Here is a 21,523-nt window from a genome sequence, read left to right on the forward strand (position 1 = left end):
CACACACACATAGCGACTCCTACAGGGCCATCCCGGTCTGTCTCATTATCATAACCATCTCCTGAATATCGTTGACTCTTAACATACTAACTACACATTTTATCCTCCGACTTACATGCTTGATGACAGCAACGCCAGAGACACTCAATTTACATACATGTCACCACAGCAACCCTACAAGCACAGATCTGAAGAGGAGGGAAGGATCAAAGGACTCATCAGGCTGACTGACAGCGCCGATCGACCAATCGACCGACCTCAGCGACATCCCGTTACCATAGCAATTATCAGGACGCTCTAAGAAGCAGCGAGGAGGGGAGTCAAAGGTCCTCGCACTATCTTTCTGCCATTTACAGGTCAGAGAGAGCAGGAGAGAGAGATGGGGAAAGGGACACAGACACAAAGACATGAGACGGCCATCTTTGAAGTCATTTACAAAGCACAGATTTCTCCTCTTCTCAATCCCTCTGGGCCATCTCAACCTGCAATAATCCCCCTTTTCTCCTCCTCTGTCTCTCAGGACGGCCTCATATCAAACTTCGGGATCTGTCTGCCTGCCTCCCCGTCTGCCTTTCCACCTGTCTGTGGCTGAACTGAAAGATCAACTATTTTCTTCAATAAAAAAAGCAGAAGTAAACACTTGAGAAACAAATAGGATATTGGAAACCTACGCAAACCTATTTGTCATTTGGGCCTTCATTCCCATTTGTATTACCGCTGAACTCACCATGACAACATCTGAGATTTTGACAATTAAGTCATAAACAGCAAATGAATGCAGATGTTTGCTGGATTTGCTGCTTTTGCGCTTCTTTTTGTATATTTGTAAACTTGGTTTTTGGACTGCTATTGGAAAAAATAACAAAAAATATCGCAAAAAAAAATAACAAAAATTTCGCAGATCTCGCAGAATTTCTGTCCAGATTTGTTTAGTCTATTGTTTGAATGGATTTGGTTTGGTGTGAACATCGCAACAGCTGGTACTGTTCTGGTCTTGTCTTGTCTTTAACTTGTGAGTCTCTGTGTGGGACATCATGGCGAAATGTGATGCTGGTGAGACCTCTTGGTGCCACCATAGTGCATCTAAGACATTGTTAAGCATATTTTGTGCTAACCCCTTTTCACTGATAAACTATTGAGTGCTCGTCTTTTTTCGATCTAGACGTTCCAGAGATTTTTACCAGGAGTCCAAATATCTGCAAAGGTCTCTTTCTTTCTCTGCAAATATATTTTAGTAAAAATATTTAAAAAGTATCATTTTGGAATCAGTATAATAACACAGGTCTTATATTGGTGCTAGTATACAAAAAATTAAAACAATCCTATCATAAGATATGATGACAGATAATTATGAAAACTTGGATGTAATAAACTTATTTAAAAAAATGTATATGTAGAGTTTTTAACGTTCCCTGCAAAGTTAAAAGTAAAAGCTAGTTGCTCTCCAGCTAATAAGACCAAGACGTAGACAGACAGACAGTCCACTGGGCAGATAAAGAAAGCTCTCTGTCTGTGCCGTGGCTCCTTTCAACCCGGCTAAGCTGGTGCGAGACACAGGGAAGTCTTCCCTCACACAGAGTTGAATCATAAACTGATCTTGTTCGATTTTTTTCCTCCCTCCCCTCCTCCCGCTCTCTCCTCCCCCTTAAAAGGGCCCCCTTCTCTCTCTGCCTTTCTTCCTCTTGCTCTCAAAGGGAGGGAAGGCTGGTGGCACTTCACAGAGGGATAGGCCCTCTCTTCATGCCGCCAGCTGAGGAGACCCCCTGCAACATCTCTATATCCGTCTGGCCGGCTGCTGGCTCTCGAGAGCCTGCTGGATTCAGTGGCGAGTGTTAGAACCACTGAGGAGCTTTCAAGACAAAATCCACCTTCTGAGCCTTCTGCCGTGCGCGCGTGTGTATGTGTGTGCGTTTCAAGTTGCTCTCCCCAGGCCACCTCAGTTATCTGTGTCACATCACAAGGTGCCCTATTAGAGCGCGGCAGAAGGGTCCTGTGTCTGCTCGTTTAATGACGTGAAAGAGAGATGGGCGGATTGGAAGGAGCATCGGGGAGATGGATGGATGGACGGGTGGGGAAGCCACCTCCCACCCCCACGAGCTCTTCTCTGGCGCAGTTTAGTTGAGATTTCAACATTGATCTGTCATGTCCCCTCTCTCTCTGGCTTGCAGAGAGGGAGGCAGGTAAGGCTCAGCACGTGTGTGTTTAACAACAGCTCGAACAGGGAGAGAAGGAGGCGAGCATGGAGAGGGATAGATGAAAGCCAAGGCAGAGCTGAGAGACTTTAAAAGAGCCTCTTTATGATGACAACAACTCTTTACCTCCATCTGTGCACATCTTGACGCTAGGCCTTTGTCTTTCTCTCCATGTTGTAAACACAAACACAACTAAGGCCAAAACAGGAGGTCACTGTGGAGCACAGTGTGCTTTAAGTCATCAGCATGCATGTATTCAAACATCTAAGTAAACACAGGTGAAGTGCATGTTTTGTTTAAAGGCAGTTATTGGGCTCTGAGGAAAGACTCCTCTAACAAAGAAATATAAAGACTGAGAAAACAGTTCATGTGAAATCATGAAAATGTATATGTCTTTCTGCAGTGTTAAAGAATAACTTTAAGTATTTAACAATATTGATAACTGGCAGGGTTTGTCACACATTTATTCATTTGTGGCAGCCTGCCACAATTAAAATATGTGCTGCCACGTATGGGTTTTATATTTTTGGAGCTGGACCATTCATTAGGGGCACTGTTGGACACTATTCGGTTATTCATTGCAACACACTCTTGGAGCACAAAGTGTACTTTGAGAGTAGTAGAACAGAGTAGTAGAATGGAAGACAGTTTATTTTATTGAATTTTTTGAATCATTAACTGCAGCCTAGAATCATGGTCTTGTTAACGTCCTGCTTGATAAAAATCAAACTTCATGAACCTTGGTCCACAAACTAAAGGAGGGAGACATCTGCCTAAAATGTATAAAGGAGTAGATACAGATACTTACTGGATAATAAACAGGTTACCTCAATTTACATTTAATATTTGAGGGTGAGATGACATAAGCAATACATTAAATTGTTGCTTTAATATTTGTCCACACACCCCTTCTTGGAAAAATAAAATGGGCTAAGCTTAAGAAAAATGAGGGAAACTGAAGTTAAATGAAATATTAATACAGGTGTAAGAAACCTGAGAAGGAGGACCGAAATGAGACGAGATGGCAGAGAGCTACCACTGTGAGTGTGATGTGTCACAGAGCAGCCATGCTCCCCAGTGACCAGCTCTCACATCCAGTTCTATAATTGCATTTCTGGGCACACACACACTGCTGACCAGTGGGTCAATTGCTCGGCTAAATGTGTTTTCCTTCCCCTTGCTAAGAGAGCCGTGTAGGGTCGAGCCGGGCTGAGCCGGGCTGGGCTGACCTCGGCTAAACCTACACTGCCACCAGACCACTGGCACCATTACAGCTCCCTGGTTACATTCAACGCTGGTCCCACAGAACTAACACTACTCACACTGGACAGGATCAGACAGGGTGATGGATGAGCAGGGAAAAAAGAAGGAGACAGACAGATAAAAGGTAAGAAGAGAAGAACAGGGATGTGGGCTGACCATCTCTACATAAAGCTAACTCAGCCATGACGACCATGGAGCTGCAACAGGTCAGTTATCTTAAGCAGACAACTGGACCCTTAATCATCACACAGCACACACCAGCACTGAAAACAACCTCCCCAGCATAGTGATATAGTATATAAGATGAGGTGTGCATGCGTGTGTGTGTGTTTGTACCTCTGAAGCCTCCCTCCAGTAAAGCTGTAGCTCTGATCCTCTTCTGCCCCGCCCACTCGTACTCCTCAAAGCCCCGCCCATTCTCTCCGTCCATGTCCGCGGAGTCATCATCGCCTAACGCACCCTCACGCTGACACACACAGAAACACATGAACACATTAATCAGAGCACACACAGAGAACCACAGTTCTGTCGAACTGTGGCGTTTCTGTCTTGCAGATTTCAACAACTTTAAGTATAATAGTTAAAGTTAATAGAATAGTTTTACTATTTTAAATATTGTTGTGGTAGAAGATAGGCCATATCTCACGCTTCAGCACGCTTCTCTGTACCACACCATAATCAGCTGTGATATATTTATGTGGAATATTACTTCTACTAAATGTCAATAGCAAACAAACAGAAGGAGAAAAAAAATGCTGCTTATCTATATCATGTGTTCAAATGTTGAGATTTTCACAGATTGCACTTTAACACCCAAAGGTCTTTGTCCAACTTCTTTTCTTCAGGCTGCAAATAGTTTCTTCTTTTGTGCCCCCCTCCCTAAACTTCACGTCAACTTGTTGCAAACAAATCGCTGTGTTATTGTACACCTTATAATTCCTATACTTAATATGTTTCTAACAGGATGTGGGCTCAGTTTTCTCAACAGCTTGGTTTGCTGTGCTCACTGTTGATTCAAATTGATTAATTTGTAACAAAACATGTCAAAGACTATGTTCTGTTCGATTTTATTAAGCTTTTTCCTGGCTACTTGCTGTAACTTCTTTAGAATAAAACCATGCATTGAAGGACAATGAATTGGCCAAAGACCCTTTAATTCTGTAATTCTAATTTTTTGATATGAAGCTGCAGCAGGTGATGACAAGTTTGTCAAAAATGTCTAGTTCTGCTTTAGATAAATGGAAAAGACGAGCTCAGAATATGTTAAATCCAAGAGAGCTGTGGCCCTGGTTACAAGCAGGACTGAAACCTTGCATCTGTACTACTGACTATGTAATAAAAACACAGCTCACATGGCATGGTACAGATCTGGAACAACCTAAGCGTGCTCGTGTTAAACAGGTATTAGTGTCTCTACAGCTAGTGTCATGGACAGAATCAGTGAGGTCAGATACAGGAGGGGGGGTGATTAGTGATGATGATTTGATTTCTTGGTCGACTTTAGAAAAGAATAGAGTTGTTCAGCATCTACATCTAAAGACAGACTGCTGATCAACTCCTGTGCGACGACTACGAAACAGAGAGAGGGGGTGACTGGAAATTATTTTCTTTTTGGGCTAAATCTACAGCAAGCAAACAAAAATTGGCCCTAATCCACAGACACTACAGAAGTCACGCTCATACGGGAGCTGCATGCCAATGAACAAGAAGCAACCATGTCATATGGGAAAAAACTGAAGATGATAACTTCAAATTTATGTTTATGAAAGCTTCTAGTGGCAACATTTCACAATGGACGTGAATACTTCAGTGTTAGTGTGTTTTTTAAATTGTCTTTCAGTTATTCCCATATGAAGTGAATGCAGTACCGCTACGTACAGAGGTGGAGAATATCTAGAAGGACTACAGTTGCTACTGGTTGGTACCCGCACTAATGTAAAGAAGTGATTGGACAGCATCTACAGGAAGTACAGAGGTGACTGCTCAGCATCTACAGGAAGTACAGAGGTGACTGCTCAGCATCTACAGGAAGAGAGGGGTTGACAGGCTGTCCGACCGGTTCGGGGCCCTGGATTGTACTACCTGGATCAGGCATTGTTCCACATGTCTACTCATCTCCTCCTCGCTCCCAGCCAATGGGGCGCTGCACAGCGGACATACCTGGCCCCCCTCCTCAGGCTTCCTCCTCTTCATCTTGCCTATACGGGCTGCAGAGGGGAAGTCAAGAGAGAAAGGAAGACAGCTTTAGTCATTGGAGTTTTCAAGCATGTTTCTGTGGATGATAACTGGACAATCACTGGTTTCAAGGCACAGGAGAGAATCTAAAAAAAGGCCTGAAGGATATTTATGTCAGATAAATCTTCCTTTATTAGATCATGTGTACTGTTATGTAGGCCTGCCCTCTGTTCTCAATTCTTTTCAAGCCTAGAAGCATGAGAAAACTAAACTTTGCCCCTTCTGAAGTGTGCTACGAGAGAGGTGACAAGAGCCGGACACAACAGTCTCAATTAGGAGTTGACAGATTATCAGCCTGGCCAATTTTTTGGGCCAATATTTGACATTTTGCTGATTATTTGTATGGACATTTTATTTTAATGATGGCCAATTAAATTCATTAATTAAAAATTGCAAATTAAGTGTCAGCATGGGAGGAACTTTTACTTTGTAAAACCTCAAGGATCTAGTTTTATTTATTCAGTTTTTTAATTTAAAATTGTTTAATTTGTTATATTCCAAATTCTAAGTATTGACAGACAGATTTTTACAATTTCTGTAAATTCATATTGGTTCCAAATTATCGCTCTCATTAACTGCTTATAATCAAAATCTGCTCTGAAAAAACAATATCTGTCAACCCCAAGTCTCAATCCCCGTCTTCCACTCTACATCCACGCCATCCCTCACTCTCTGTTTCTCCTCCCTTTCCTCCCCTGCCCTCCTGTCACAGCCTCCCCCCACCACACACACACACACACACACACACACACACACACACACACACACATTTAATTAGAAATTTAACAGAGCAGAACAGCCGTCATTGCGCCCCGAGTCTCTGTCGTTTTTTCTTAACTGCAAATGGCGCGCGGGGACATTAATTTTTAGCTGGCTGGGAAAGCAGAGGAGGCCAAGAGGGACCGTGGCGAGGGATGGAGGGCGAGGAGGAGGAGATAAGGCGATATGCCATAACTACAGGGGAAGGAGACGGAGGGAGTGAGGCAGGGACGGTTTAGGAGAGAAACTGCCTCCTCCTCCTTCTTGCCAATTCTCCCCTGACGCTAATTGAGGGGAGCGTTGTTAAATAGAGAAGGGAAAGGGCTGCTAATTAGGTCCGGCAGGGATCTCTGCCCCCCCTCAGCCATTATACCCCACATGAGAATGATTCCTGGTTCCACATAAGGGCAGAAAGAAAGTAATGGAGGGCGAAGTTTAAACTAAGTCTTCATTGGCTCTTGTCATGGGCTCTTGACGCCTCAACACCGGAAACATACAACCGATATCTGAGAGTCAACTGTTACAGACACAAATATGTTGATTATATTAGCCTTTCTAGGTGAACACTGCTTTGGTTTCTCTTAAAAAAAAAGGATGAGTATTTTGGATAAAAGTTGACGGGGATAACTTAAAAAAAAAGCTGACAGCTTTGAAATAATATAGGTTTATTTCATAGTATGGCAGGAGAAACAAGGTCAACTGACATTTGTGTTACACATCACACAGGATTTAACGCTGTCAGAGCTTCTGAGATTTAATATTATGGACTGAGGCTCATAAAAACGCACGACATTTCTTGTCCTGCAACCAATCTTAGGTAACATGAACAGTGGCTGCATTTTATTTAAGCATCCCAGGAAGCCATGATAGTAAGCCAAATGGATAACGCTCAACATCTGCGCTTTTCCTATCGGGACATGTCAAAATGATTTTTTTAAGTAGTTTTAAAAGCCTTTTGCTGCATTGCGAACCGTGTGACAACACAGATGAAAACGAGTGCATGGACTGTTGTGTAATTCAAAGTACTGGTGAAGTTAGCGTCAGTATTTGTTGATCAGAGAGGCCTGCTAGGAGCTCTGAGGCCTGATCTCAGAGCTTTGCCCCAGTTTGTGCCTCATATTATAAAATTGCAAAAGGGCTAAAAATCTTGTTTTTTTTTTTTTTTTTAAATACCCAGAAAAAGAAGGCAGTTAATCAACACTTACCTAAAAGTGTATTCTTAATTTAAGGATTAAAAAATATTCTCTGAGCCGCACAAAAAAAAAGCTCCTCAGCCTGTTTCTCAAATCATGCCTCTTTATAGCAAATGACAACAAAAATGAAAAGTTATATTGGTGTATATAAACAGATTTTCCCAATATGTTATATTTTCAGACATAATAACTTCTGATCCTACTTGTGTTCAATAAAAAGAGCAAGGAGATTTGTAATCTCGGGCTACCTGGATTAGAATGAGATTATATTGAGGATTCTGAACTGTAAAACAGCAGTAAGTGTTGTGAAATAACCTTTTGGGTCTTTGAAAAAATCACCAGGTAGTTATCCTTCAGAAGATCTGATGCTTAAATCTGTGACCTGAATACGGTAACACAAAAAAACCCAAACTAAGGCAACTAAAAGCTAAATTTAGCCTGTGCGGTGAGATGCAATAAGGGATATCAAAAAAAAAAAAAAAAAAAAAAAAAAAACACGATAAAAAATTTATTGGGTGCTGGATTGGGCATAAGCAAAGAAATTAAGCTAAAAATATGCCCACACCAAATCTAAAAATTCTGAATATTTGTATTTGGTAGCAATGCTGCCACAGGTGTCTGTCATGTGACATCATCAAAAAGGAATAATACATAAACATCACCTGATACCACAGCAAATATACAATAGCTAAATATGATCCTTTCAATAAACAAAGAAATAAACACCTCTCCAAAATGACTCAGCATAGGGTAATGTATCACTATCATCACATTGCATTACAAAACTAGCTTGTCTCCTGAGCCTTGACACCAGTGATGTTATGTCATATGTGGTGATGATTCATTGCTTTCATTTAATTTTTATAGAAGTTTTATTCAACTTCTGGAAAATTACTGCAACATGTATGCCATGTAAGCTTAATGTAACATTATATGTATAAGTCAAATTAACTTTGATTTATTTTACTTTATTTAAAGTTTTTTGGGGGGCATTCAAGGAAATCCATTTTTTGCCCAGTAATACTATGACCAAAACCATCCCTATCAGAGCAATAAACTCTTAATAACTACATTTTAACGAAATGAATTCCTTTAAATCATATAATGTATATTAATAGAGGACATTAAGTATCACTCTGGAGATGAAACGTTATGTGTACATACCATTCAATCTTGTTTGCCTGTTTGCACGAACTCGTAAAAATGTCTGCAAACAGAGGGGGAAAAAACAGGAAGGAAATACACATTAGATAATAAACAAACAACATAGTATGTTTACAAGTACAAATATAACTTGTGAGAATGGGATTGCTTTGGATGCTGACACTGAGTGACTGTAAACAAACCTACTTGTCTATTGTTTGCCACCTCCTCCATGTCTGCCAGGCTTCACTCTCAGCTCATTCTACAGCCGCCAAAACTCACTGCTGCAAACCGCCACACTGCGGCTCCAGATAACCAACATCACTGCAAACTGAGCCCAGTGTCTATTATTTCATACGGATGGAAAAGGATTGAAAGTGGCGCCCGTATCGGCGAATATTGCTCATGTCGGACGCCATGTTGGCTTGTTTTGATCATGTGACGCGCTGGAGACGGAAGTGGGGAAACGTCACATGTTGTTCCGGATTTTGGCCGCTAGGGGGAAGCAACGGGTTTCATTACACGGTCTCCTTTTAATTAATGTCAGAGGAGTTTTCCATACCCAGGCCTGCAGATACGGCTGCTGCACTGAATACTGTTTAAAGACTGATGGACAAAAAAATGATTTATAATTTACTCAATAAAATTATGTTCAAGATGTTACATTGCTTTTCAGTTTGGTGTTGTGAACATTCCTTATGAACTTTTTTTGTGTTTTTTTTAATTTTGCTTGGTTTGTGGTGGTTTCCTCAGATATTTGTCCTTTTTTGTTTGTGCAGCAGATTATTTAGGATACACTTTTATAACTGTAGCACAACTCAGTTCATATTATACAACCCTCAGTGGTGTAATAAATAAAAGTAATAATGTAACAATGCAGAACTATAGGTCAAAGTCTTGCATTTAAATCCTACTTCAATAAAAGCAAATTGTACTGAGTATTAAAAAATATCAAAACAGAAAGTACTAATTATGCTGAAAAATGACCCTTAAAACTAAACAGTATTATAGGTAGGGCCGGTATTACATCGTTAGACTGTTAATATGAAACAATGTTTGGTAAGTTGCTTTTGAAATGTGACAGGTTACAGATTACTAGCCTGTTTAAAATGTAATATGTATGTAACTAGTCTATTTTAATTACTTTGTCAAATGAATGTTGACCTAAGTGCTATAAAAACTAAAGTAAATGGCACACAAATAGTTTAAATTTAAATAGCCACAATAACCACAATAAATGGCAGTAGAACTTACAAAGCAATATTATATGTATTAAACCCTAAAACAGATTAAAACTGGAAAGATTAATTACATACATAAAGGACTGTAAGATACTAAAATATTAATTACATTTGATTTATTTTTGAGGACAGATGTTTTTACCTGGGCAGTAAAGCTGAAAAGTCCTAAAAACACTGATTATTACTGTCAAACTTTTATGAAAAGCTCCTCAACATTATGAATAATATAGAATGTTATATGCTTTTTACCAAAAAAAGAATATATTCCATGTAACTCCTTTATAATCACCAAAATTCTGATAAGTAACTGTAATTCAAGGACATTTTCTCTCAATAATTGTTACAGATTATGATTACATTTATTTTGTAATTTATTTATCTAACTCTGTTACATTGTTACATGTAGCTGGTTACACCCAAGCACTACTAATACAGTTAGTGTACAGTCCGATGGTTCCCAAACTTTGGGGTTGGACCCCATTTTAAGGGTCATGAGATAAATCTGGGGGACCGTGCTTTAAGGGGAATATTGGATCTTAAAAATTGTAGAATTATCAAATGTCACAAAAACCTCAACCAAGACAGTCCTTTATAAGGGGGTCACAAACCTGCTAAGTACTTTGCTGTAAAAACTAAAGTATTACTCTCTGGAATATAGCAGGGTAGAAGTATAAAGCGTATGAAAGTACCTTAACATTGTACTTGAGTAAATGTAGTCAGTTACAGTACATTCCACCAATGGCAACTGTGATGAACAATTAAATTCAACATTAATCTGAGTAAACGTGGAAGATTTGGGGTCACTGGGTAGTTCAGGATGCCTGGGGTAAATTCCCTGCTTCATTAAGATGATGGTCATATCATTAAAAGTATAGCACTGAGATATAAATTAAGTGAGGTCAGATCTCCACTTCTGTCTCTGCAGAATGTGCACCTCAGGTCTACTGGGATCCAAACCTCTAAGTCTTCAGCTATATGCTGACTAAAGCATCCCCAGTTGCAGTTATGGATGCCCTCTCATTGACACGGCAACAGTGAGTAGGCAGCGCTTCCTCTCACCGTCGGCCCATCGTCCATCAGTGAGAGCCGACAAGCAGTCAGGCCTCCTCCTTCTGTTCTAGCCCTCCATCTGTCTCCTCACTCCTCCTCTCCCCTTCCTGCCACCACTTGAGTTATAGGCCCACTTGCGTCGTGTGGCCACTACTACCGTATCATTATGATACACTCCCTGAATGGCTCCGGATAGGTCAGCTTTTTAGAGGAAGGGAAGAGATAGAGAGGACGAGAGCACTGAGGTGGACTGACAGGCAGGGAGAAGGTGGCAAAGTCTGCCATTATGCTTCATTTTCAGGGTGGTAAAAAGAGTCACCATTGACTTAATCATTTGTATAATATAAGGTGATTTCAGCAGTTTCACTTAATGAGAAAATCTACTTTATCGCTATAAGGTCTTTATGAGCTGTGTCATCCTGAACGTATGGATGGAACGTCTGCGCAGACTTAATAGTTCTTATTTTATGGTGTGAGGGGGGAAACCCACTTAACCTGGAGATACATCATCGCCAAAAGAATTACCCGAACAAACTTTGATGAATTTAAGAGATAAAAGCAGTCAGGGTGGCTTTAGAGACACATGAGATTTAAGGAGATTGGCCTGTTGGTCAACGTAACTGCTGACAGGGCATAAAAAACCAAAATCTATGAAAAATCCTCAGCTATACTGCTGTACATCTGTCAGAATTAGACAATTTTAAAAACCTAAAAATCAGACCGAGTGGATTGTCAAAAGTTGTATGTAGACCAACTGTTATTTAAAGGGACTCTGTTATGCGTTTTCCCTTTTCTTTGTTGTTTTGTATAACATTTTTGTGTTTGTAAAGGGTCTCCTAAGTAAGAAAGCCCAAAGTCCAAACCAAAGGTAGTGCTAAAAAACACTGCTCCTAAGCTGCTTGAAACAGCTTGTTTGAGTTTCAGTGCTTATTTCTGTAACAATGTGACGTCACAATGTAACAAATAAAATAAAATGTGCACAGAGAGACCCAGCTAGCCAATCAGAGAAGACTGGGCTTCTCGGAGGCGGGACATGAGCTCAAACGAACTGTTTCAGACAGAGGTGCTGCAGCAAAGGGCAGTATGAGACACATGTTGTGTTTTTTGAACATTAAAGCATATAAACCTCTTCTAGTAGACCCCCCCAAAAAAACAAATATGATCCTGAAAATGAGCATAATAGGGCCCCTTTAACTCCTCTGTGTGTGTTTGTGTTCGTGAGTGTGACCTGGTATCTGTCGGAGTGGTGGGCGTCTTCAGAGGACAGGGGTGAGACCACAGGAGACTCTCCCTCACGCTTGATGTGCACCGACAACAGCATTGACTGCAGAGAGAGAGAAGGAAATAAAATGTCTTCTATATGCAGATGATGTTGTATTATCACCTCTGGAGCGATGATTACAGCAGAGACTGTCCTCTCTTGACAGTTGCAGCATGGGAATAATCAATAAACATGGACAAGGCAAGAGTAATGCTCTTTCAAAAAATAAATCAAATCTAAGGAAAGCAGATACCATTTCACTGTTGGAGAGATAACACTCCTGCGAGCCAGCTGCACCTAAACTTAGCTTGACAAAATCATTTGAATGATTTAAAATGTTCATAAGGTCCATACAAACTCAATGCAACTACTAGAAAAGCCTACATTGTTCTGAAAAAAACACATATGTGACGGTTGCCTAAGTTTTAAGTTGCATTAACGAGGCAATGAAAATATAACTATAAATCCATAAACTCTTTATATTTGTTGCTGTCTGAAATGCCTTTTCTAAAAAAAAAAAAATCAGCGCTGAGGGACTTCTCCAAGAGCCGCTCTCCTCCTACTTTCTCTGCCCAGGTAGCATGAGCTAACACAACAGTAGCGGCTAACATCCTACACTGAGCCATTCAACGCTTCTAACGAACTCCACCGAAACAGCTCAACTCTGTTGTTAAACCTGTGAAAAACCACTGGGTAACATTAGCCATGTCACTGTGTGAGTGACTCTGTCCAAGGAGCAGCAGTGGTCTCATGATAAACAGAGAGAATGGCAAGGAGGGGCTGACTGAATCAATATGCTGCATGCAGCTCTTCAATAAAATTAGATCTTACCTGTTTTAAATAGCCACATTTTTGGTAAAGTTGTGGTTATAATGATAGTTGTGGTGAGCATAATTGCAAAGTTGTCCAGAATTCAGAGGGACTGGCTGAATTTTAATTAACTGATACAACTGCAACATCGCAACATCCTGGAGGGATTGATTAAAGGAAGTGCAAAGGAAGTGTCAGAAGAAGCTGAGGTTTCAGTTTCAGTTGAACAAATTTTAAAATCTAAATTTAAGTGCTTAAAGGAGCTGAAATATCAGTCGGCATGCTGGTGCTGTGTGAAATTACTTGGAAGAAATTACCGCCACTTTAAGTGTATAAACCTAAAGGGATAGTTCACCCCAAAATTTAAAATCCAAATTTTCCTCTTACCTGTAGCACTATTTATCAGTCTAGATTGTTTTGATGTGAGTTGCCAAATGTTGGAGATATCAGCCGCAGAGAGCCTGGCCCAGTCATTGCAGTTTCATGTTGTAACTATTTTCTCTCTACCAAATTTTCAGAAGAAAGAAAATAGTTCCAACGTAAAATGCTCACAAGGTCTGTTGATTATCTTAAGTGATCAAGTCATAATTTCTGGAGAGAGACATTGCTGTTAAGTTTTTCAAAAGGTTTTTTTTTTTGGCACTTTAGGCACTATATACCAAGTACTAGCTAGTTAAATAAATAAATAGATACATAAAAGCAATATATTTTTTCACTGTAGCAACAAAAAAAACAACCTTTTTTGACTTTGTGTTTATCAAATAAATACATATCAAAGGGAAAATTATTTAATTTCTAAAATTCCAAGTTTATTTCTGTATTATAACAGATCTCATACACAGCACAGAAAAGAAACAGGAATGGGGGAATCTTTACCCTTGGAAATTTTCAGGAGTGTTATTGCCACAGATGCTAAGAGCGCCACGTCATTGATGATGACTGTAACCTGGCTGACTTTGTCTATAAAGCCCCTTCCACTGATTAGAGTTAATGTTTATGGGACGTTAAGAGGAGTTAGGGAAGAACGAGTGATTGAAAAGAGAGGAGGAAGGGAGAAGAGGAGGAGGAGGAAGGGTAAACATCTGAAAAGCAGGAGCGTAACTGTCTGACATTACGGGACACTGCCTGTCCATAAATCTGTCTCACAACACTTTGCACACACACTCTCTCATTCTCTCTCATAGACACACACACAGTATAATATCCTCTTCTGAGCCACTCTGTGACAAAGACAATCCAGGGAATTCCTCAAGTGAACAAGAAGCAAGTAGATAATGATGTGAAAGAAAGAGAACACGGGAAGCAATATCACTTTTTTACAAGGCTTAGTCCTGACAGAGCTCGAGCTGGGTGTGTGTGTGTGTGTGTGTGTGTACATATTTCCATGTGTGCCTGTGCTGCTGCTTTTTTTTTTTTTTTTTTTTTTTACAAGGCAGCTATGAAATATTTGTATTTACAGTCGTCTCCTATTAATCAAGCGGAAAGGGGCAGAGCAGAGGCTTAAGTGCTCGACAGCAGTAATCTAATAATAATATGTGAGAAATGACCAACCTCCAGTGCTGCCACAGTAAATTGGACATTATGCACGATGCTTTTATGTCTCCGTGTGAGTGTACGAGTGTGTGTGCGTGTGGCCTCTTTTTCTTTTCTATTTTAGCCCGGGTTTAAAAAGGTCAGGAATCATTTACCTGGGGGCGTTCTGGGAATATGCTTAGATTTTATCATTAGAATATGACATTTAACGGTATTCTACGAAGAGATTATAAATGAAGATGTTCCATTGAAATTTTGGTCTTTTAAACCAACCAATTAAATCAACATGTTAAAAGATCAGCGACAAAAAAGGCTGCATTTAAAGCTGCATTCAGAGGAGCGACTGATTTACACCTCATGGTGCAGAATTTTTAACTCCATATTTCCCCGTAAAGACTGTAAGAAAGTGTGTTTTGTGACTTTGCACTGTAAAGATGTGAACATTTTTAACCCTTTGAAACCTGGAGTGATATTGATTTTCTTTTGCTGCTTTCAGACGCCTTTCACAAGCACTTACATGACTGAAACATAAGCAAATTGCAAAACAAAGGCAATCAGCAACTTGATATGAGATGTCCCGCAAACAACAAAAGAATAAGTAAACGGTGACATGAAAATTACCTGAAATTTAGCTTAAAAAGAGAGAGAGAGAATCATTACAAAATGATCAAATAACTAGGGGAAAATGCCAAGAAAACTATATTAATTACATATCTAATATTAGCTTACAGAAACAGATATACTTATTAGTATTATTTATATTTTTCATTTTACTCTTTTTGTTTTTGTTCTTTTACACTTCTTTGTCTTTCATGTTGCTAATTTCTAGTAATTTTCTTGTAACTTTTGACTAATTTCTTGCTTAGTCTTGTTTCATTCCCTCTTTCCATGTTTTCAAAAGAAATCAGGCCAATTTGCTAAGGTTCAAAGGGTTAAATGTGCGTTTTGTATATGTAAATAAACAGTGTATGCATAAAAAGAGCCAAAGAGAAAAGTGTGTGTATGTGGCTACTACACATATCCCATGTTTTCAGTCTCACCTCAATCACCTTTGCGAGGAGTACACAAAATGGGCCGAACACCCCTTAAGGAGGTGTGTTTGGGGTTAATCTCCAGTCTAACAGAGGCGGGTGGTGCATAGTGGGCAGGAGACGGCAGCAACAGGCCCATGTGCTTCAGATTGGCCCTCTCCATTCTTCATGGCCTGCCGCTGAATATTAAACAACAGTGGTGAGATGCGCAGTCACGGCTGTGGAGGAAGGCCGCCGCTCACCCCTGCTCTGTCTGCCTCTCTCAAGTGCGAGCCCACCCACAGTGCTGTGAGCGCCGCTCTAAGCCTGGGTCAGCACCCAAAGGTGTGTGGGAATGAGAATGGATGAATTGTTTTAGAGCTCTTGTGGTGCATTTATATGCGCGTCGGATGTACTTTTTTTCGCAGTAGGGCATCTGACTTTCACATGGTCTTTAGTTTGAAATGGAAACAACAATGGAGCTGATGAAGCGCTTGATTGCTTTAGGGCTACTTTTAGGAAACACTGACACAAGTCTTAACAATAGTGAAAAGCAAAGTAGAGCAAGACTTGCCATCTACATGTCCTGGACTTCCTGAGCTGGCATCAGACGTGACAATGACTTCAGAAAGAAGTTGGACCCCTCCGTCAGATAGACATTAAATTTTGGTTGAAATGAAAATTAGGTTAACATTACCTTAAATGTCTTAACGACATCAGAATTTCATGCTGTGTGGTTGTTAACATTATGATATTTTGCAGACACTGGGTTTTGCTCATACCTTACAACTAAATGTCCTTATTCTATGTCGAGAAGACATCGGCATGAGCTGTTTGAAAGGTGTTGGATTTTCCGCATGTCAAAGTATCCTTGGGCAAGACACTGAACCCCAAACTGCTCCCGATGGCTGTTCCATCAGTGTGTGTGAACGTGTTTGAAATGAAGGCCATGATGTACATTAAAAAGCATATTTAATGCATGTCAGAACCAGAAACAACCCAAGGTTTAAGCTTATCTGAATTTCCTAGAAAAAAGGTTTAAAAATCTGGCAGATTGGATGTGACATTTGAGGCAATTTTTTGTCGACTACTACTACAAAAAAATTCTTTCTCCAATTCTCATTTTTATGCATTTTATTAATTTTATTATATGATCAACCTGTCAAGTTCACCCATAGACAGCAGCTATTTCAAAGTTCTTTGAAATGAGTGTTGTATTTTTATATTAATTCTACTATCTAGGCGTCATGCTAAAGATACAGAAAAGTATTTTCTTAAAAAAAACTGGTCTAAGTCTGGCAGCTACTGATGTGTTCAGATGTGTCAGTGGATGCAGGCGCTATAAGGGAAAGCCCTTGATGGAATCATGAATCTGTCTTCCCACAATTTGACATTATCTGTCTTTTTCTTCCTTTTCTGTCTGTCTGCATCTCAGCCTCTCTAATTGGAACAATCACAGTACAGTGGCTCTTGGCTCTGCTGCCCGTTGGACCACAGGAGGCTGGTATGTCTGAGTGTGTGTGTGTGTGTGTGTGTGTGTGTGTGTGTGTGTGTGTAATATAAGACAGAGACCTAGAGTACAGCTGATTTCCCCTTAGTGCAGCAGAGAGGAACAGAGGCATCCGAAAGCTGGTTTCCGTTACAGATTTGCACAAAACTTAAGCAATATTTTCAAAATGTCGATAAAAAACCAGCGTTTCCACTGAGTGATGTTATGCAACTTCTCTCACGATGTTATGCAACTTCTACTCTCTCGATAACATTCCGAGAAGCATGTCGATGGATGTTTAAAACATTAGCAGGTTTATTTCTATTGCAGCCGCCACAGTAGCCGTCATTATTTCCAATGGAAGGCCATGTAAACGTGTTGTATGAGCAATAATGGAAAGCCCCTTATACGTGGGAGTGGCCATGTATGAGGGATTTCTGGGAGATGATAATCCACGATTTCACAGAGGAATTGTGAATTCAAAACTTTTGAAGAGTTCTGCGCTACAATATCACCTCTTGTAGTGCCTGCTGCATCATGACTGAAGGAGCCAGTTCCTACCAACCAAATAAGGCTTTTGTGAATTGCCTGAAATACCACCTCACGCAAGCATAAAAACTTTTTCGCGATAAATGTGAGTTTTTTCAAAACTGATGTTTCCATTAGGCGTATTTTATATTTGTCATTTTTAATTTCCACAATTTGAGGGTTAATGGAAACCTGCCTAGAGTAACAGCTCTTTTAGATAGTAGTAATTGAAAAAGTGTTATTATGTTGTTAAATCTAACCACTATTTACACATGTAATTTTGTTTTCTATTATTTAAAATCTCCCTTTTTGGCATGTAAGACATAGCAGAATTCAGCCTGAAGGAAAAGGTAATATTTGAAACGCAGACATCATGTGAAGAAACTGGGGTTCATCTCACCTTAGGGGTTCCTGGAGTGGCTGCTCCATCCTTGGGTGAGGGGTTCTTACTGGTGGAGAGAAAGAAGACAAAAATAGGATGAAGTGAGTTTGTTATGTGCAGTGTTGAATGTGGTCTTTACATGTCTGTGTGCTTGTTTAAATGCCACCAGCGTGTGCTGACATTTTTCTAACAGCTCATTAATTTTTAAGATATATGTATCTTTGGAAGGTGTTTTCTATAAGCCCAGACACTGTCATTTTGTGAAGAAAAAATGGAATATCTCTGTTTGTTGATTTATTACGTTTAATTCAGCAACTTGTTTCCACATTTATTCATTTTCATCCATCGGTCTTTAACTCTCTTTTCCCTTTTATCTACCCGTCCATCTCCTGCTACCCTTTGATGGTAATTGAAAACATTACTGCAAATGGCAGGATTACTGAGAACATCAGCTGGATCTCCTTTACTGAGGCAATCATTCCCCAGATTTGTCTCATCAAACACACACACACACACACACACACACACACACACACACACACACACACATCATCTGTTGTGGTGGGAAAAGCAGGAAATAACTGATTTTGCAGTGATTTGATTTGTCAGCGCAGTCAGCTCACGGTCGCTTTGACTCTGAAATATGTGGAGGACAATCGGCTGAACTGTAAAAGTTATTGGGAAGAGGGGAAGGGTGGGGAGAAAGGGGGAGTATTAAGATTTTAGACAGCAAGAAAAAAGAAAGTCATAAGAAAAGGAAGAAAATAAGAAAGAGCTTCTATTCTGCCAATAAAACAGAAACTTTCACTTCATGTGTACATTTATTTCTTATCTTTTTTCATCTACCATCTCATTATTTTCCTTTTCCGCTCCTCCTCATTCTCAATTGATTTGTTGTTACTTTATATTTTTTTTGTTGCATTTTCCTCCTTCTCTTTCCCTCCTTTTCTCCTTTCTCCCGTCCCTTTTTCCATCCCTCTCTCTTCAGCCGAAAACACAGATAAATTTCTCCGAGCCTCTCGAAGCGTTGCGACAGGCTCGACGTTGACAAAGCGAGACAAGGTTGTCACGTTTGCTTTGAGACCCTGTTAGCACTCCAGACCCTCTTGGATGGACACACACACACACACACACACACACACACACACACACACACACACACACTGCCAGACAGACAGTAGCAAACCATGGAAAGGAATGGGCCTGAAACTGAATTGAGCGCGACCTCTAATCTGACAGCATGCCTTGGTAGACAAGGGATTTCCCTTTTCAATGGCTGGATGGGTGGATAATAAGAATAAGAAGCCTTATTTATATGTCACTTATCTGAGAGGAGCATTTACAAAGTGGTGCACAAGAGCAAGACAAGGAGAATATAAGACAAAGGAATACAATGCATAGCTGCACAGAGATACTGTAGGAGGGAATGCATGATGAGAAAGAGTTCACCTCATTTCTTTACATTACAACATTTAGTTTTTCAGTTGTTTTTAAGTGCAAACCACCAGTTTATACATTAGGTATACTATGCAAGTTTGTTTTGTAAATAAAATAAAACAACAGTATTAAATAAATAAATAAACAGACTCTAAGTAATCCCCCCAAACCATCAATTATGACCAACTAGAACTGTGTGGTGGTGTTTCTTTCATTTCATCATTTCATTTTCTTCATATTTTGCTGTGTTCAGGTTTAATTAAAAGATAAATATTACAAGGCTATAAAATGACAGTGACAACTTTTCTTTTCATAGTTGGTAGCAATGAACAGCAGAATGACTGTAGTAAACAATGACCAAAAGAAAGACTGAGAGAGCGCAGCTGGTACCGGTGTATTGAAACTGTGAAAAATGAGTATTGAAACCATTTTGAACATTCAGAATTGATATGTATTAATAAATCAATATTTTTTTTACAACAAAGCTAGGCACAGCATGCGACACGTAGAGTAGGGACTTAATTAAAAAGTAGCAACCGTAGACTGTATATAAACATAGACGACATAGAAGGCTTCCCTTAACTACAGCCAAATCATCTCAATCGCCCCCTGGTGGCTGGCTGCAGAACAGGTCATGAAGCCCGCCCCTTCCATGTTAGTGAATGGGACATGGGCAAAACTAAAAACTCAAAGCATACCCCAAATAAAGGTTTCCCAAAGTTTTTTTTCTGTCATGTTATGTAATTCTAATCTACTTGTTTGCTCAAGATTGGTTTTAATTAGTTATTTGATGGTATAAAAATAGGGGATTGAAGACATTATTGTCAGCTGTGTTTGTCAATCAGTGTGCTCATGATCATTGATGCTGCTCGTGATTGGTCGGGCGGGTGAGTGGAGGGGACGTGATACCATAGAGATCGATACTGTGCAGAGCCTCAGCTCCAAATGATTTCATAACATCAAGATGTGGCCCTATGTGAAATGTCTGGCTTCAAGTATGTGTGGTGAAAGTAAGTGGATCTGTCCTTATATACAGTCAGTGGTAGAGACTGTAAGAAGCACACATCAAAGAGGAAGCAACAAAAATTGCAAACATGGCGCAGAAAAAAAAAAAGAATAGCTTGAGCTTTTAGCTTAAGTCGGAAGGCACACAATACTTTTGTGCCCCTGAGTTCAAGATTAGGCATTAGAAATATTCCAGTGTTTTACAGAAAAGTAGCTGAATTTTGATATATCTAACCTGATTTTTGGACATATGCATATACCAAACGATAAACAAATAGAGACACAGAAGCAGAACTTTTTAGATTTTAGTTTGGTTTTTTTTTCATTTCTCTTTGACTGTTACCAAAACCTGTAAAAATATATCAGAAAAAAAATCAAATGAATTAGATTAATGAGAGTTATTATCAGTCATTTTAGTGTTCATTAGTCCTCATCTGATGGGATTGATTCCTCTATGATCTTCGCAGTGTCGCTGGTGCTGTGAGAGTGTGCATATGTATCAGTGAACAGGTGTCTGTGTATGTATTAAATGTATTTGGTTGAACATGTCTGTGAAAACGTGTCATTATCGTCTGTGCTGTGTGCACCTGAGGATGTGTGTTTGCATCTGTATATTGTCTTGCTACTGTGTGTGTGTGTGTGTGTGTGTGTGTGTGTGTGTGTGTGTGTGTGTGTAACAGCGGGCCTCACTTCCACCAACAAAGAGAATAAACATGGGTGACACAGTCAAGCTGCTGTGTAATGCAGGCGGAATCTGCCAACACCCCCACCTGTCTGCCCCTTTTTTCTATCTCTGTCTCTGTCATCTCTCTCTCCCTCTCCCTCTATCTCTCTTTTATTCATTACCTGGAACCTCTGCAGAGGCATCAACAATAACAGCCACCTCCACCTGCTTGTTGACAGTGTCAAACAGTGACAAGAGAAGGAGGGAGAGGGAGAGAGGGAAAAAGAGAGCGAGAGAGGACAGCGGTTGCATGCCTGCCACGATGGGA

The 21,523-nt window shown here is 40.0% G+C and overlaps 1 protein-coding gene across 1 annotated transcript in view; it reads right to left on the minus strand.

Moving 5' to 3' along the window:
• rnf220a (ring finger protein 220a) overlaps window positions 1-21,523 on the minus strand; it is a 209,076-nt gene that overhangs the window by 25,559 nt on the left and 161,994 nt on the right. The window contains exons 4-8 of the mRNA XM_042497332.1: window positions 18,108-18,156; window positions 12,305-12,400; window positions 8,807-8,849; window positions 5,538-5,662; window positions 3,792-3,921 (exon numbers count right to left, since the gene is read on the minus strand). Of these exons, the coding sequence (XP_042353266.1) occupies window positions 3,792-3,921; window positions 5,538-5,662; window positions 8,807-8,849; window positions 12,305-12,400; window positions 18,108-18,156 (443 nt within the window). The remainder of the gene's footprint in view (window positions 1-3,791; window positions 3,922-5,537; window positions 5,663-8,806; window positions 8,850-12,304; window positions 12,401-18,107; window positions 18,157-21,523) is intronic.

This window comes from Plectropomus leopardus, chromosome 12 (genome assembly GCF_008729295.1).
Source record: "Plectropomus leopardus isolate mb chromosome 12, YSFRI_Pleo_2.0, whole genome shotgun sequence".
NCBI classification, from domain to species: Eukaryota; Metazoa; Chordata; class Actinopteri; order Perciformes; family Serranidae; genus Plectropomus; species Plectropomus leopardus.